The sequence below is a fragment of the Protomyctophum bolini genome (assembly GCF_963924005.1).
Source record: "Protomyctophum bolini genome assembly, chromosome: 15".
In the NCBI taxonomy this organism is placed as follows: Eukaryota; Metazoa; Chordata; class Actinopteri; order Myctophiformes; family Myctophidae; genus Protomyctophum; species Protomyctophum bolini.
Genome location: NC_137876.1, coordinates 31693744 through 31712252, shown reverse-complemented (window position 1 = coordinate 31712252; position 18509 = coordinate 31693744). Strand labels below are relative to the sequence as shown.

The 18509-nt window shown below is 41.0% G+C and overlaps 1 protein-coding gene across 6 annotated transcripts in view; it reads left to right on the top strand.

Annotated features, from left to right (window-relative positions):
* Window positions 1–18509, top strand: part of stxbp5b (syntaxin binding protein 5b (tomosyn)) — a 32529-nt gene that overhangs the window by 738 nt on the left and 13282 nt on the right. For all 6 annotated transcript variants that reach the window (XM_080783987.1, XM_080783985.1, XM_080783986.1 and 3 more), the window contains exons 2-16: window positions 1014–1111; window positions 6372–6453; window positions 7012–7112; window positions 8508–8642; window positions 11535–11598; window positions 11911–11994; window positions 12597–12720; window positions 13575–13653; window positions 14591–14745; window positions 14890–14962; window positions 15155–15302; window positions 16216–16283; window positions 16456–16496; window positions 17379–17599; window positions 18254–18453. In XM_080783987.1, coding sequence (XP_080640113.1) covers window positions 1014–1111; window positions 6372–6453; window positions 7012–7112; window positions 8508–8642; window positions 11535–11598; window positions 11911–11994; window positions 12597–12720; window positions 13575–13653; window positions 14591–14745; window positions 14890–14962; window positions 15155–15302; window positions 16216–16283; window positions 16456–16496; window positions 17379–17599; window positions 18254–18453 — 1673 coding nt within the window. The remainder of the gene's footprint in view (window positions 1–1013; window positions 1112–6371; window positions 6454–7011; window positions 7113–8507; window positions 8643–11534; window positions 11599–11910; window positions 11995–12596; window positions 12721–13574; window positions 13654–14590; window positions 14746–14889; window positions 14963–15154; window positions 15303–16215; window positions 16284–16455; window positions 16497–17378; window positions 17600–18253; window positions 18454–18509) is intronic.

The window sequence follows — 18509 nt, the reverse complement described above, 5'->3', positions numbered from 1 at the left end:
CGGGGACTGGCTTTTAATCAGCTGACTGGTCACCCATGCACGGCTGCTATTTACCAGGGTTGTAGTTGAAGGCTGTATGTAGCCAGGCTGTCTTATTTACCACCATAGATGTTTGCATTGCATTGGATTTTTGCTTCGAGCCATTGATTTAGCCAGCTAGCCTAACAGAAACAGAAACACTGCAGCCTGCTGAAAGCAGGAAATCTCACAACATCCGAAGTTATCCCTAACACCCATGTGGGCGATTGTGGTTTTTGACATGTCCAAATAATAATAATAATAATCATATAAAATAATGATAATGGTAGTGATAATGCTGACGCATACTTTCCCCAATCCTGTTTATTGGCTGTTTTGGGCTGAACATGTTACATGTGCATCCCTGAGTGCCAATCCAGCCCACCAATGAATGCTGGCTAGATGAGATCAGATTAGGTCAGGTCCCCCAGGTTACAGGGACAGGGCATTAGGTATTGCATAACCTGACGGCAAACTGTGTTTGGGTGAGCCAAAGTGGAGAGCTGGGCAAGTTTGTGTCAATCCTAAACAACCTAGTCATGGATGCATGAGGGTTTTGACATTTGTCCTGTTTTTGAAGCTGCATTGAATTGCTGAGTGTCAGTTTAATATAGCCACACTGTAATTATCGGATAAATAATTCTGTGTATATGCAATTTATGCATGCAAACTAATTTGTAACCAAGTATTAAAATGTGAAAATGAGGCTTGAAATGATGAGGCATGTGCTCTACAAATGAGCTATTAAAGAGTAGATGAGATTTCCAATTACATTTTTGTAACGCCCTTGGTTCATTTTATTTTATTAGTTTGAATGAGATTTGAGACAATTCCCTTGATGGATTGCTCTGATGGCAGCTATGTTAATATACATTTTCATTTTTCTTCCTCCAGTTGTGGCAGCTTTGCGCCACCAAAAAGGAAATAAAATCTTTGTGTAGTGGCAGATGATGGATTAGTCTAGTTCTAATATAAACTATGCTCTTTCCTAACAGACTGTGCGTCATGGCTTCCCACATCAACCGTCATCAATGGCTTTTGACCCTGTGCAGAAAATACTGGCCATTGGGACACAGAGTGGAGCTTTGAGGCTGTATCCTTTTATTTTATCTAAAGGCAAAAATGTATAAAGAAATGGAAGACAAATACTTTTCTATCATGTACATTCTGCATATGATACGCCTTTTCTCAACCCCTCCAACTCTTAGACAAACACTCACATACACAAATGCGCAGCACAAACCCAAGCCTCAACTTCTCATGTTCCACATTAGTTCCGCTGAAAACATTGTAGCCGGCCCCATAATAAACATGTTTATCATTACCGGATTCATATAGCACGTGACCTCCCAGGGCCTCTAAGGGTTAATTGATCAGAAATGAACACTAGAGTATTTTACTGTGCATCTTGTTTTGCCTGATGCCTACTGTATGTCTTTCTGGTTACTTCACTATTGGAGGATGGAGATTTGCAGTATCACGTCTGCTTATGTAGATTATTGTTCGAGGTGGATCCTGTCCTTGCCTTTATCCAGTATTGAGATTAAGAGAGCATTGTGTTTACAGGGGCAACTCCCAAAGAACACACACACACACACACACACACACACACACACACACACACACACACACATACACTGCTTCCATGTTGTCCTAATGTGCATGTTGGAACTGATGGGATTACTGTCATTCAGGCAATTGGTCCATTTATCAAAAGACAGGCTGTATTGATCCACCTCATTGCCCCTGGAGTTTGGAAACACAGCCACAGCTCAGTAGTAGACATAAACTCAATGAGATGTCTACAAGCTATAAATGTCTACTTTTACAAGATGTGTCTTATAGTACAGTGTTTTAATCAGTACATAATTGCGACACTTCCCCGATTCCACATAATCAGTTTATCTTTAGCTGCTCTTGGCCATTAAAAAAATAAACTGTTCTATATTTTTGGGTTGTTGGAGCCAATGCCAAATTAAGCATTCAAAGTGCTGATGATTGAATGTACATACTGTATTTCACAATGCCACTATTGACAGATTTTCTTTGTAGGTGTTGGTAGCTGAGGTTATGGCACTGCAGTGCTAATTGGACTGTATTTATTTAAACTATGAACAATCGGTATGGCTTTTTACAAGGTTGCTTAATAGAACAACTTTACTTTTCTTTGAGCTAGTGTGCATAACACAAGTTCCTGTCCTGATGATTATCAGTTGCTGTGAAAAACTGAGCTGTTGAAAGGTCACTTGGTGAACCACACTGCTGTACCAACATGAGGAAGTCTTTATCTTCAAGACGGTGTAGTTGTAGTGATGCATTTTTATTTCCGTGGACATTCTGTTTCTGCCCCCATCCATGTCTGTGTACAGCTAATCTCGTAAACTGCTGGACTGATCAATAAATATATACCCCCCAAATTCTTCAGATCAGCCTCCAACTTTGCATTTTGGCCTTTAACTCTTGAATCATATGTTGTACTATTTGTACTATTTCCTAACTCCACTTTCTTTTTTTTGCTGAAAAAACCCAAACTAACCGCTAGTACCACAGACGAAAAACAGTCTAAATCCAAATTTCATTCTGACCCCTCCACGAAAAGGCCTCGTTGTCCTGAACCCTTATCTATCATTTATACATTATGGATAGTGTGGACTGTTTTTCATCTGTGGCATTCAGTTACTGTTGAGTCCTGTGATAAACGTATATCATTCAGATTTTTCATATTCCATTCCGATTGGCATTATTTGGCAAAAAACCCAAATTTGAATCGCCCATTGAGGGGCCTCTAAACAAAGCAGAGCTAAAAGTGACCCACTTAGACACACAACAATGGTTGTTGGAGAAAGATGACAAATCATTCGTACCCAAACACCAAATTCGGTACAAATGATTTCAGAGTCATGTGACAATGCTGAGTGTTAACAAACTTAGCGTTAACAAATATTCCGTACTATATGCCTGCTTACCAAAGACCTGACTTAAACACTATGCCCCTTGAGTCATAAACATGACTAATGCAAACATCATTAATGCACACAACGTCCAATCACTGGTGAAAATGTCATGTCTCAACTATTTACCATGTCAGAGATATTTACAAAACTGTCAGTTGGCAGAAGGAGAAAATGTAGCACGAAGACAATAGGGTGAGAGCTGAAAACACCTGAGACAAAAGAAGATTGGGCTTATAAAACGGCATCAGTTCTGCCAAGTGCCAACCACTCAAACTTTGGCCATATCAGATAAATTTGTGCACCAAGATGTTATGGGCTTAGGCAAGAGTCATTATGACTTCGCTTATTGTGCTGATGAGCCTCTAAGTTTCTATTCTACTGGGCGGCTGTGGCTCAGGAGGTAGAGCAGGTTCTCCAATGATCCCTGGTTCGGCGGTTCGAATCTCGGCTCCTCCTATCCATAGATATGAAAAAATAGATGCCTCATTGGCCGCTGCAGTTCGTTGGAGGCTAGCGATGTGTGTTGAAGGAGGGGTGGAAGAATTTCACTGGAAGTGTGGAAGGCACGTTACGTCACGCTGCCACTCAAGTGATTACTGGCCAATCACGACGCATCTTTTCTGGAACTTACAGACCCCGAACATGTGCTCTGTGATGGACGCTCATGCTTCCGCAGTGCGTCGCAAGGAATCTCGGGAATGTTTTTCCCTCCCTTGAGCACATAAACTCCAGAGCCGGAAAGGGCGTCTGCATTTATATGTCTATGCTCTTGTCCACATGTCGAAGTGTCCTTGGCTTGGGCAAGACACTGGACCCTACATTGCCTCCAATGAGTTGGTCGGTGTGAGCTTGCCACCATTGGTGTGTGAATGTGGGAAGTGAGGACGCTGGCGTCGACTGTTCGCCGCTTCATCTCCCATGTGTGAATGCATGAACCATTGTAAAGCGTGTTGAGCACTTGGAAAAGCGCTATAAAATGCAATTCATTATTATTATTTTGAGTTTGTATGAGATGTGAGGTGCAGAGCCTGTGAACAGTTTGGCTTGTGTGTAATGAGGTGGTTTTTAACATGGAGCTGTTGCCTGTATTGTGAATTCAGCTCACTTGTTCACACTGATGCTAATCATTATCACTCATTCAGCTCAGTGCACAAGGAAGAGGATATATTCTGCCACAGTGATAAAATCTTGGTTTGGTTTCTTTCTACTTCTCTGCTAGTCTAAGGCAGCCAGACAAACGAAACCATTAGCCTACCTACTACAGCACATTGCGATAGAGACATTGTAAACACCAGGAACATTTGGTGAGTTGGTGTCTGGTTGGTGTACATACAGTAACATAAATACAGCAGAGTAAATAGACATTAACTTGTGTCAATAAAACCTAAATGGACAACGTAGTTCTTGGAATCAATACTACCATTTTAATTAGCATTTTCATTCGTTTATGACATTGCCATATTTATTTTATTTTCTATTTGTTTGTGAGACGAGTTCCGGGAGTCTCAGGGTTTTGATTCTCCCCTGCCTTGAATGGCATTTCTCAAATTGTATTCGATATTCTTTTTTACACAACTATTTTACCTGTTATTAAATAAGCTACATAGAAATGCTACTGTAAAGATGCTACTCAGTGTATGCTCACTGTGCTGCGACGTGTCTGCTTGTAGATCCGCTATTTTATGTGTGCGACACCGGAACACAACTGAATGAATCAGGCTTTAACCCATTCCGGGGCGGGAACCCCTTTTGGTTTTACCCCTTCAGGCTGGGAACCCATTTTTGTGTTCTGTACAGTATGTACACTGTACAGTATTCAAAAATGTGATTCTGCTAAATATTTGTTTTTCAGAAAAGGCGTTTTTAGAATCGTCCTCAGGCCTATTCTAACAAACAAACACTGGACGGCAACTTGACACATTTTCCTGATTAGACTTCCTCTTTTAATGTAAGACAACTTATTCACACCACTAATGAATCGCAGCATTACTGGCCGAATGGATGCTCAATACACATCAATAGTTACGACAAATAAAGAACTTGGAAGAGCTAGAAGCTCAATCTAGGTAGTAAAGGTCAGGGGTGAAAGTGAGTTCAGTTGCCTGTGGCTGGCGCCAGTGTTTAGGTCCTTACAGTATGTCTGTGTTTGCCTCTGTCCTTCCACAGAAGGATGCTCAATCATGAGCCTGTCTTTAAAGACCCCACGGTGCCACCTTAGTTTGTTTAAGGCACTGAGTGATTGTTTGACTGTAGCTTTTGGTCTTGTTAATAATTATATTTGTTAATCCGGTTTGTATATATGTCTTTATTAATCCTGTGTTCAGAGTCAGACATGTTATTACATTTGTGTCAGCTGTAACACAACACTGGAAACAACGGGACATTCCTAGAATTCTGTTTGAGCAGTTTTTATGTTCTCTTCCTGATGCCTTTGTTTGCCATGCATAACGTGGCCTACTTATCTTGTCTATTTCGTGAGAAATTTGAGATTTGCTGTTGAGATACTGCTCCTAGTAACAGTTTGTTTCTGGTTTTTATTTTTGTTCTTGGAACCATTTTGGAGCCCTGGTTATGAGTCTAGGGGCTGCTAGCAGGGGCTCCATTCTGATGACAAGAAGTTCATCTGCAGCAGGAAGGTGTTGCTCAAGGACACTTTGACACATGGCCAGGAGGAGCCGGGGATCTAACTGGAAACCTTCTTATTCCAAGATGTCCACCCTGGCACATGATGTTGATAAATATAACTTGTTTTAACTTTCAACCTTTTTTGGAGAGCACAAAACATGTTCATATTGTGGTATAAGTCATCACTATCGTCAGCCGAGTCAGCTGGTACTCGTTTCTTGTTCTTTTCTATAGCTTCTACCACTTGACAGGTGAAGATGGTGCCATCTACCTAGTTAATGTTAGCTGCTGTGTTCTCCACTGTAGAGTAGACCGTAGCCCTAGTGGTTGGCCTGATTGTTTTTGCACAGACACATTTAGCAGGCAGCTACCCTCTTACCTGTACTTAGTGTCGGATGGATGGATAGATGAGGGCTTAGACAAGAGACACAACTAATCTGCCAGTTGCCATACAAGCTGATGCATAGAGATATTAATAAATGCTCAAGGCAGGTAATTAGTACAGTATGTATTTCCTTTGGCCAAGTTGTTGGAAAGCTGCCACCAAATGCATCCATGTAGTTTTTAGGCTGTAATAAGCCTCGAATAGGCCTATATTTGGTTTGATATGATGACCCAACAACAATGCACAGCCAGAATGTTTCAATTATTGCATGTTACACAACACAATGGCTTTTAAATCTTGTATTATGATGTCTTAAGTTGTGTATCGCTGGATTCAGATTTATTGCTGCATTCACCTCTCCTCTGTTCCTTGACTGTGGTGAACTTCAGCTTTGGCCGTGCAGGTGTGGAGTGCTACTGCCAACATGAGAGTGGTGCTGCTGTCATCCAGCTCCAGTTCCTCGTCAACGAGGTTTGGTGTCATCCTCTGTTTGTCATTGGGGTGCATGTTCATTTCCATGCAGCCCCAGCCTGCCTGGCTATGGCTGCCTGTTCGTTTGTCCATCCATTCACCCAACCACTCGTCTCTCCAGTGTATCTGCTCATCATCCATTATTTCAACAATCCACCGTTTCCTCCATCCTTTCTTTGTTCCTTAATCTTTCCTTTCCTCCTTTGTTATTTCCTACTGTACTTCCATCTTTCCTTCCTTCCATCTATCCAGTCATCAATCCAGCCATCCGTCCATGTCCTGTTTTCTTGCTAGTACTAGGCAGCATTACCACTACTTAGCAGTGCTTCTTCAATGTTTATAGGCCATGAATCTGCTCTTGCTGTGTGAAATGTGCTTTTAGTGAACAGATTGATTAAACAGTAATGTTTTTTTTTTTACAGAGTCTCTGTAATGGTCTCTTAGTTGTGTGCTCATGTTCTTCTTGCATAACGCAAAACCACAGTCATGCCACAGCATGCATCATTTATACCGGACAATTGGATTAAATTATTTCCCTTTCTTTAATTGTACCCCCAGGGGGCATTGGTGAGTGCCTTAACTGATGACAGTATCCACCTGTGGAACCTGAGGCAAAAGCTTCCAGCCATCTTGCATTCTCTCAAGTTCAACAGGGAGAGGTAAGAAGAGTTAATAAACATGACAACCCTGTAGCAGTACTTCTGAGCGATCATACATGCTCTACTCTCAAGTACAGTCCGTGTCTGATTTATTATTAATTTATCTAGTAAAATCGGTCTTAAGCCACGTTCAGTGGTCTTTACATGTGTATTAAAGAATTGCAACGGTACTTCTAGAATCGTGGAAAATGCCACTCAAACACCCAGAGGTCATTCTCTGTTTAGCATCAAGTGAAGATGTTTGACACTGCTTTGGCAGATGGGAATGGCCTCCCTCTACCCTCAATACTGGCAAAGCATTTTTCTCAACACCAGCAAAAACCTGGTTAAGTTGGCTTTCCAGTTTCCACATCATCCATTTTGGTCTGTTCAATCTTTAATGGGGATGAAGTGTATGAGGCAGGTTAGGAGACTGCTCAAAGAAAGGTCACCAGAGCAGTAAATTTGATTTTGGTCAGTCATATCCATCTCTAGTCCAGGAGCAGACGTGACTATGTACATGAATGATCTTTTGAGTGAATTCAACTTCAGATGAGGAAGTGATCGATGCATTCCTTGTCTTAAATCTTTTCTTTTTTCTTTTAAATATCGTTTTTCCATTTTTCATTTTCTCTCAATGTAGTTTTTATTATGTAGTCTAGTCCCTATCACAGCTGACCCATAATGTTAGTTCTTGGGGAGGGTGTTGAGGTGCAGGTGTCTCCGACGATAACATTTGACATCTATTCCCCTGGCAATGAGGAGTTTCACCAGTTAATGCATTGTGTCACCTTAACATAACCAGAGACGGTCTGCTGGCAGGATAACCTAGCTGTTAGTCTGTAACCAAAAGCTCACAGCCGTGTACTGTATGCTGTGAATGTGTCCTTGAAACATTTACTTATTTGTGTATAAGAGTGTCATCTAAACATTCCAAAGGTTGAGTTTCCCACAACTTTATACTGTTAATTTTAAGAACATATCTTGTTCATTTGCACCCATCACCAACAGCAAATCTCCAAAATGTGTTTAGAAATATGTGACACATTGATATTGTTAACAAGTAATCATTTAAATACTGCTTTTTTATCTAAAGAAAGTTGGATGAATCCTCTATTAAAGCCTCTTTGTGGTCCCGCAGAGGTCAATATTTAGAACATTGCTGCAATTTCATTGTCAGGGGTTTGTCTCCCACTGGGAGCACAGTGCTAAAAATAATATTCACTCATGGTACTCTAATGTGCTTTGGATAAAAGCATTCACCAAATGGCATATGTTGTGTTTATGACTACAGCATTCCACTCGACCTCCCAGCTAGTAGACTCAAATCAGGGAGGTTGTAGTAGAAAACTGTAGACCATGAGCTAATGACAAGACTGGCTTGTTGTGACCGACACTGATCTCTGGTCTTTGCAGGATCACGTGTCTCCATCTGCCATTCCAAAGTAAATGGCTCTATATTGGCACAGAACGAGGAAACATCCACATCGTCAACGTGGAGTCCTTCACTCTCTCAGGCTACGTCATCATGTGGAACAAAGCCATCGAACTGTGAGTCTCTACCATGTTTTAATTTTATTTCCCCTCTCTTTCGCTCACCCTCGTCTATGCTCATGCTGTTGAAGTGGGAAAACCAGAAAATGAATGAGGAAGGAATGTGCTATCCGGTGCCTTCTGCTCCTGATGTGAGCTTTGGCCTATATAATGCCATCAGTGTCCGGTTAACGGAGATGAATACATATAATTAAGTCCCCATGGTGCATGTGGCAATGGGTGGTTCTGTAACACTCTGGTGTGACCCATTTTATGTGATGTAAGTAAATCTCTCTTTAAAAAGAAAATATACTGTATACTAACTTTTCAAAAGAACTTCATACATTACATTTTTTTAGAACAAGTTTTAAGAAATAGTGAAAGTAGCAGATCTACGCTATTTTCTCTAATTGCCCGGGAAGACAAAGTTCTCTACCATCCAACGACCCCCTTGGTGTCCTGACAATAGGTGCTGACCTTAAATATTGCAAGGGATTATTTCATCAGATGCTGTGTAATGGTAAAACATAATACTAGGAGCTAAACTTGGAAATACTGTAAAATACCATTGCCTCGAGGTGAGGTTGCGGCTGCCATGTGATAAATTGCAGTCTTAGATCTTAGGCTTGGCCGTGTCATGGTGCTGAAGTACGGTGCCAAGTGCCAACTCAGATTAATGCTTCACATGTAGAAAAAGCAAAAGTGTATAATCCTTAGCTTTAATTTAACTCAAAGTGTACAGCATCAAAATCAGTTTAACAGTTTAACACTATTTGTACTTATTTTATTGTGCTATTTGATGCGTATTTTGTTTTGCCTATTTTCGAACACTGTCATTCCAGGCAGCATCAACTTTATGCAGTTTGTGGCACTGGTGACTCTGCAATTTGGTTGAATAACATTTTCCACACAGAGAGCTCTTGGCCAATTGTAATGGCCATAGACACATTTTATACACACTCATATCATATTCAGCTCCTCCCTTCATTGGTTGCCAGTACATTTTAGAATTTATTTTAAGATTTTATTGACTACTTTTAAAGCCATGCGAGGTCTGGCCTCAAGTTACATTTTAGCTATGTTAAAGCCCTACCCTCAGATCAGCAGGCAGGGGTCTACTGACACCTTTTTAAAGCGAAACTCGTTACCATGGGTGATAGGGCCTTCGCAGCCCGGGCACCGAAACTATGGAACGCCCTACCCCAGAACCTGAGGGATGCAACCTCAGTGGCTGTCTTCAAAACACTTTTTTTACACAGGCTTTCCCATAGATAGCCTATTGTTTATTATGTGGTGTTGTTTTATTATATTGTCTGTTTAATGATTTAATGATGTTTTGTGCCTTTATTGTACTGCATTTTATATGCAATGTAAAGCACTTTGTGAATTTTGTTCTGAAAAGCGCTCTATAAATAAAGTTTATTATTATAGTTTGATGGAGGGTAGCCCAACCAACAGACTCAAAACCAAATCCACAAACCTAAACATCAAAAGCCTCGCTCATTACTGAATTTGCAATTTGCCAGATAAGCTAATATAGCCTTTTAGAGAAAAAAAAAATGTAATAACCTATACCGAAGTATTTTTGAGTTTTCATACACCTCAGTATTTACATTTTTTAATTTTTTATACAACTTCATGAAAACATATACGACTGATAATACTGTTCTTATTTATACTGGTCATATTTGGTGGTGGTTATGTTAGTCGACGCTGTGGTCATCAGCAACCAGACCTCAACATTTGCCCAACAATTTTATTCACGACTACATCCTTGTTGATTAGACCATATTGACTCATCTGCAGCACTAATGATGAGATCACTATCTTACTGGAGCCAGGCCACATTCAGTGGTGACACTGCAGTTAGACTAGACCTCCCCCGGTGCCCCTTCTCGCTCTCTGTTGTCACGGCAACACTGTCTCTTCCTACACGCCGCTGCTGTCATTTTGCACAGAGCCTCATTCGACCCTCTTTCTCAATCGGTCTTCCTGTTTGACTCTCTGAATCTCCTGTCGTCATCACATCATGTCCCTTTTCACTCATAGTAAAGTTTAAATTTAACTCTTGAGGGTACAGTGGAACCTTAATTGTCCATTTGGTTACATTTACACTGAGTTAAATATGGATTTACTGTACACTCTGTCTCACTGGTAAACAAACACTAGCCATGCTCACGGAGTGAGATTCAAATGTCCCATAGAGCGTCGCAGTCCTGCCCCCTTTGATGATGACGACAGGCCCCGAAGAGAATTCCCCATAATTTTTTTCCCATAGACGTTTCAAAAAGTATTAATTTAAAGACATTAGGAAAAGAGAATTAAGTGTTGTACCCTGCCCTTTTCTTTTTAATTATTAGATTTTTCTTGTCATTATTTGTCACAACAAGAGTTCGCTTTGTCTGAGGCTTCAAAGGTCTTGAAATAAAGACTTTTTTGAAACGTCTATGGGAAAAATGAATGGGGGAATTCTCTCCCGGGCCTGTTGTCAGGGGCGGGACTGCAACGCTCTATAGCCTGAAGGGATGTGACGCTCTGAATGGTTCAGAAACATACAGCCTTCGGTTTCAGCCTGAAACTTCAAAATTAAATGACTGAAAAAGACATTGCACCCCTACTTTAAATGTTTCAGCCCTATTGGACTTAACAGTACATCTAAACTACTGTATTTTTATACACATGTACTGTGTGTTTATATGATAAGCTTACATTTCATACAGTATCACACTCCATATGCACTTCTGTAACTTTCACAACCGAATAACATCTCACAACAGAGATTTTATCCAAATTGATTATTTCTTTCTAATTGATTAAATCAATCACTTTGATTAACTAATGTTTGTCATTGTTATCTCTCTCTCTCTCTCTCTCTGCCCCCCCCCCCCTTCTTGCTGCAAAACCTCACAGATCCACCAAGACACACCCTGGGCCTGTTGTTCACATCAGTGATAACCCCATGGATGAGGGAAAGGTACGTCAAAGCAGTACACTTGGGGTAGCCTCGGTACCCAGGCTTTTATTTTCGTTGGCATTCAGCTCAAAAATGAAAGCCTGGGGGAACAAAAGACATTTCCTGGTCTAGGAGCGGACGGGGCAGGGGCGGGCCAACATTAAAAACCAACATTATCCACGGACGGGGGGACGTACTACTTAAGAAGTTATTAATTGCCTTGATTATATATATATTGGAGATACAAGGTTTCTGCATGACAGCGACAATATACTATGTGCAATGTCTGTATGGCAATCATTGGAGCTCTGCCCACTTCTGTTGTTGTTCCAGATCCTGATTGGATTTGAGTGCGGGATAGTGGTGTTGTGGGACTTGAAGTGTAAAAAGGCTGACTACCGCTACAGTTATGATGAGGTAAGGCATATTATTTCCTTTGTTTTCAGGTCATATCGGGACACCAGGTCGTTCAGGGTGTTTTCAATATTTCCACTGAATCGTCCCAATTTACGTAATAAGGATACAGTACACAATTCTTTCATCCGGATTTCACAAGGGTAAAGTTCCTGCCCACCAACGTGGAGACTGAGGTCTGAGTCCTTTGCGAACACAATTGTTTGTTTGTGGGTGGGAAGCTGGCAGTCGCTACTCTCTGTCGCTGCTCTAGCCACTCCCACAGTTTGGCTGGTTTGGGTAAGGGTAGGTGTGTTCATCCACATGCAACTAAGCTCAATGTAGGCTCAATGTAGGCTGACAGCGCATCGCAGGTTCGAGTCCTGATCCCGACGGCGTTTTCTGCGTGTCACTCCTCATCTCTCCCTCTCTCTCTCCCGCTCTCACTCCCCATTTCCTGTCAACCTACTGTTTAAAAAAGTTTAAGAAGTAGTAAAAGTATAGCAGATCTACGACTGGTGAAGCATTATGTTTAGTTTGGGTCCCGTTTAGACGTTTAGGGCAAATCTCTAAATTCTAAAGTTTTCCTGTTATCTCATGCATGCGTTTGTCCGCGTTTCTATCAGGCAATCCACTCTGTAGCATGGCATCATGAGGGTAAGCAATTTACGTGCAGCCACTCTGATGGCACTCTGACCACGTGGAATATACGAGCCCCTGCCAAGCCTGCACAGACCATCACACCACATGGTAAGATCTACACATTGGGACTGCACAGTTTGGGCTACAATATTAACCTGATGTCAGTCTATGTCAGTCGTTCTTTGATTTTTCAAAAATAGCAGACCTACAAGCTCGTAGCGCACCACTCGGTTGCGCGCTATGAGCTTGTAGATCTGCTATTTTTCAATAGCTAAAGCATAACATACTGCTAACACCATAAGGGGTTCCCGTTCAGAATGGGTTAATCCAAATTAATTGTCCAAAAGTGATTATATAAATGTAATGTGAAGAAGCGATGTTTTACATCCTGCGATGACACCATGAGTACTTTCCCTCTTGTTAGTACATGAATATGATCTAAATGACATCAATATCTGCAGTATACAATATATTTTACTCATTTAAATGTTCATGGTAATACAACGGACATGAATCATCACATTGGCAAACATGCACATTGGTCAGTTGATATTGCCGTGTGTGACATATGGTCAGCATATGTACTGTACCATATGGGTCACCTTCGTGTTTGTGTACTTTTATTTTTTTAGTAGCAATTCATTAATTCGACTGGGTAGGGCAGTGTTATATTTTTTATTAATGATATTTGAAAAAATTAGTTCAACTGATTGTCTGAGGTGACTACTCATGTTGTACACACATCATGTACTGTAGGTCTTCCGTAGTGCTCATTGCATTAGCTTTATTAATAATATAAGCCACTATACACTTTGTCGTACATCAATTAGTAGCCAATTTACAACCTGAGCTTGTAGATCAGCTATTTTCTTTATTTTCATTTTGTTTCTTTCCAAGTCTTCTATGCACTATACTGCATATTTGTCTTAATTTGAGTATGTATACTGTGTTACTTCCACCAGGAAAGCAACCTAAGGATGGAAAGAAGCCAGAACCATGCAAGCCTATCCTCAAAGTGGAGTATAAAACCACCAGGGCTGGGTAAGGGACTAAAGGAACGGAGCTGATTCAAACAGAATTATGCACTTCCATGTTAGTCGCTGGTGCAGGACAACAAAGAATAAATATTAAGAATAAAAGAAGACTGCACAGGCAGCTGCTGCTCTGAATACATTTATAGGGTTTAAATTTAAACCAGTGATCTTCCTCCGGGGAACCTGAGGAAGGGAGACCTCTCTTATTCTTAAGTGTGCCGTTAAGAGCTGACATGTTGTGAGTTCCCACCCATCCTGTGTCAAAACCGACTGTACACAGTAAAATCCTCTGATATTGTACAAATGTAACCATTTGGTTATATTTGTACACTCTCCATGTCCTGTAGCGAAAGCAGCTTTTCCGGTTGTTTTCAAGATACAGTAGCATGCATGTGCTGTGCAGTAGCTGTACAGTACATACAATATCTTATTAATTAATTATTTTTTACATTATTTCTGGACTTGATACAGATGCATTTAATTACTGTATGCTGAGAGGAATTAGAATGGGATTTTCAGATATGGATAAATCCATAGCCAACATTTAACTTTTGGATGTTATTGCATTGTTTAGGTCTAGTACGAACTTTGTTGAGAGATAACCGGGAAGGGTTTAGTTCCGGTTTGTCTTTGGAGTTAAGTTGACATGAATATCCATCACAGAATGATGTATTGTTTAAGTAGGCTCATGACACCCCCCAGAAGCTGCAATAGTAAAACCTGATTAGCTCTCAGTGTATCTAATTAGGACTAAGTGGATATAGAGGGACTGTCCCTGAGCCTCTATATCCACTTAGTCCTGATTAGATCTACACTTCTTGAAACGGAATCTATTAAAGTGTACAGGTATGTTTCTATTTGTGTGTGTCTGTCTGGGCCTTTTGTATATCTATTGTACTACTGTCTACATCGTACGTCTTTCTATTTGTGATCCTTGTGTCCAGGGACGCATTCATGGTCCTGTCTGGCGGTCTGTCTTACGACACAGTGGGCAGAAGATCCTGTCTGACAGTGATGCATGGAAAGAGCACTGCCGTACTGGAGATGGACTTCCCCATTGTTGACTTCCTAATGCTCTGTGAAACCCCATATCCCAATGGTACGTTCCCACGCATGGCTCTAGGCAGATTTTCTTTTCTTTTCTTTCTTTTCTTTTCTTTTTTTTTGGAGGGGGAAGGGTGTATTAGGAGACTTATGTAAGAAGAGCCTTTTTAATACATTGTGTTTTCTGCTGATTTACCAGATTTCCAGGAGCCTTATGGTGTTGTGGTCCTGCTTGAAAAGGATTTAGTTGTAATTGATCTCGGACAGATTGGGTGAATATGTGGTCCTACACTATTATTATTATTTTGTCATTATAAAGTGTTGTTGTTGTTGTTGTCCACCTGAGATTGATAAATAGATTAGTCTAGTCTTGAAATACCCATCCATACCAAATAACAATGGGTTATATAAAACATATTCATGACATTGGCAGCTTTATTGTAATGGCATTGTTGTATTGACAGGTACCCAATGTTTGAGAATCCATATCCTATAACCATCCATGAATCACCAGTAACCTGCTGTGAATACTTTGCTGACTGCCCCGCGGAACTGATTCCTGCACTTTACTCTGTCGGCTGCCGGCAAAAGAGACAAGGTTACAGTAAGAAGGTAGGCCCACAATAAGGATGGAACACAAACACTTTTTAGGTTTTTAGGCTTTTAGTGCGTGTCCACAAACTTTGTCCTACACAAACTAATTCCCATTGATAATGAATGGACAATTTTCCTTCATAGTGTAAACACAAACATTGATAAAGTTGAGGACCCAAATTGTGATTGAACGGAATGAGATGATGTTTGATTATGTACAATGATAAGACTTCACTTCACATGGGTGTGATGTTTCAATAAGCATGTACAAAAACCTCATCTGTGAAAAGACCTGCAAGATCTCCATCCCTAATTTTAATCAAGAGTTGCAGTATGTTCCCTTTTAAACTCTACAAATTTGAAGCACTGCTTCTGAAATGGTATTACTGCTTAATGCTGAATTCACAATTGTGAATTCAGCGAATTCGGTGAGCAAATTTTCGCAGTACAGGATTCCACTAAATGGGCGTGCCCGAGGTATGACTGAAATGGAGGAATGTCGTAAATAAGTGAGTTATGGTCCAGTTGGAGCTCCACTGCTCAAGCCAGAACAGGTGTGCCCTCTAGGAAAGCTCACAGCCAGGGTAGCTTATTTATGAACAAATCTATACCCTTAGTAGTCAACCTTAAACGACTGCTTTTCAAAACTCAACTTAAAATCAATATTCAGTACTTTCCATACAGTAGTCTGTTTAGTGTGTACACTACGCCCAGTCCACGTGTGTTTAAATTAAGAGCACAGTGCGCTTTGGTGTCGCCACGCAGTGTCGGCGAAGAAGTTGCATTTTTGTGTCGCAGCGGTGAAAGCTGTATTCGCTCCTTGCCACAGTCTAGGCACATGCATTGGCAATCTTTCTCAGAACGCGGAAGTGGCATACCACTGCTGGTGTGAATTCAGCATAAAACTTAACGTGTGTTCTGCTGTCCATAGGAATGGCCTATTAATGGTGGAAACTGGGGTCAAGGCACACTGAGCTACCCAGAGATCATCATCACAGGGTGAGTTTAGACTCAAAGCTTGGGAAATCTCTGTGTGTGTGTGTGTGTGTGTGTGTGTGTGTGTGTGTGTGTGTGTGTGTGTGTGTGTGTACACACTACATGGACGCTATATTGTATGCTAATCAGGAGTTTCCTTTTTTCCCTCAACTATAAACATGACATTGACCATAAGACATGCTGATGGGTCAATCAAATTTTGGGACGCTTCTGCATGTGAGTATCTTGATAAGTCTTAAGAGACCATACCAGTGTCATTGTCAACATCGGCCACATAGTTTACATACCCCCCCCCCCCCACCCAAATGTCATTATTGTTTAGATTATGTTTGTTTATATTTTTTCCATAATAAACATTATAACCCTAACCCCCTTCAAATAAAAAAAATCCAGGCATACTTATTTATATCCAATGGCTGTATTGGATTGAAGTAGCGCAGTGATTTTTGAAAGTTATGACAACATGAATGGCAGTGACTGACTTTTAAATGTATGCAGAGACATACAGTTCACAAATTTGTTGAAGACGGGCAATCACTGCTAATAGCAATCACTGCTAATGGAAATCACTGCTAATGGAAATCACTGTGCTAATGGCAATCACTGCTAATGGCTAGAAGTCAAAACTCCACTGGTATGGACTTTTTATAAGCCTTTCACACACCAGGGGAGATTTATTGGTGTGATTTTTTTGCATGCACGTCATATTTATTTCTCAAACCTATATCTAGTCAATGTTACATGGCATATTGATTAAACTTATTTTGTTTACATATCACAGACAATTGAAATGTAAATTTGCTCATCAAGTAGGAAGGGATTATTAGATAGTCTTTTGGGATTATTCCTATTATGGAATGACGACTAGATCTAGGAAGCTACCGGCTGGTTACCGTTTTCCTCTGTGTCTTCCGGCAACCATAAGGCAATAGGATGTGAGTAATAATCAATAGGATGTGACAATAATCTGTCAACTATTAAATTAGATGGTGTTTCATTTATTTGCATGATGCTTGGTGTGTAAAGTTATGTCTGTACTGTGGCCACTCCCATTTTTATCATGTCATAATAACTTTCCTTAATTCTGTTTTCCTGCAGTAATGCTTCAAGTACTGTACAAGCTGAAGACTGCCAAGGTTTTTGAAAGGGCTCGCGGCAAGGAGGAGAAGCCGAGCACAGACATAGTAGAAGAGGACCCGTTGGCCATCCAGACTCTCTCCTGGTGCCCTGAGAGCAGGATGCTCTGTGTGGCCGGAGTCTCTGCCCATGTCATTGTCTATAGGTTCAGCAAACAGGAAGTGACCACTGAAGTTGTGCAGGTACTACTACCTATACAGTCACTGCACCAATCAGGATGAAGTTGCCTTAAGGGTTGTGAACAAACTTCCATTACCACATTAGAGTTGACTAGGCTCTGCTGCTGCTGATGCAGTTCACCTTTCAGCTAGTTTTGTATTAATTAAGACAGGAACATTAAGAGGAGAGAAAGGAAGACGGAAGTTCTGATGGGGTTCAACCATACGAGTCTTGATTCTTAATCTTCTCTCACATTGAGTACTGTTTCACGAATATTGGTCTTGCACAGGTGTGACGACACTCAAGAACAGTTGTATAAGAAAGACATAAAAAAACCACAGGTTCCAAACTTCCATCACTGAGGAATCCTTAAAAAAGTAATACCTTTGATAACTGGAAGCCCCCCTTTTTGTATTGTTCCTTGTTTTCTGTGTGGGGACTACGGATGGAAACTAACATTATTTCTAAAGCCGGTGTATTTACATGCACACACACAATATGCGCTGTCCCTCCCAAATAAACGTATACATAAATAAATAGTTCTGACGACACTATTCATTTTGTTTCTCCCTGCAAGGTTTAGGTTCAAGTAGTCAATGTACTTTAGTACAATGTGGTGCAGTAAAGATAGATATGTCTGAATTCTCTGAGTATGTATAAATGGACTTCCTTCACAGCTACTAGAGGTGCGCATGCAGTGTGAACTGTGTGATGTGGTGGAGTCTCCAGACCCAACAGGAGGGGAGCAGCAGCAGACCCCCACCCTGCCCGCCCCAGGAGGAGCCGCCTCCAGTCCGCAGGAGACTGAGCCTCCCGCCCAGCCTTCCACAGGCAGCACCAACTCTGATGGACCCCGTGACAACATGCCATGTGTTCAGTATGAATGTTTTTTATGCTGTCATCCTTGTTGTGTACAGTATGCCACAAAGGTGG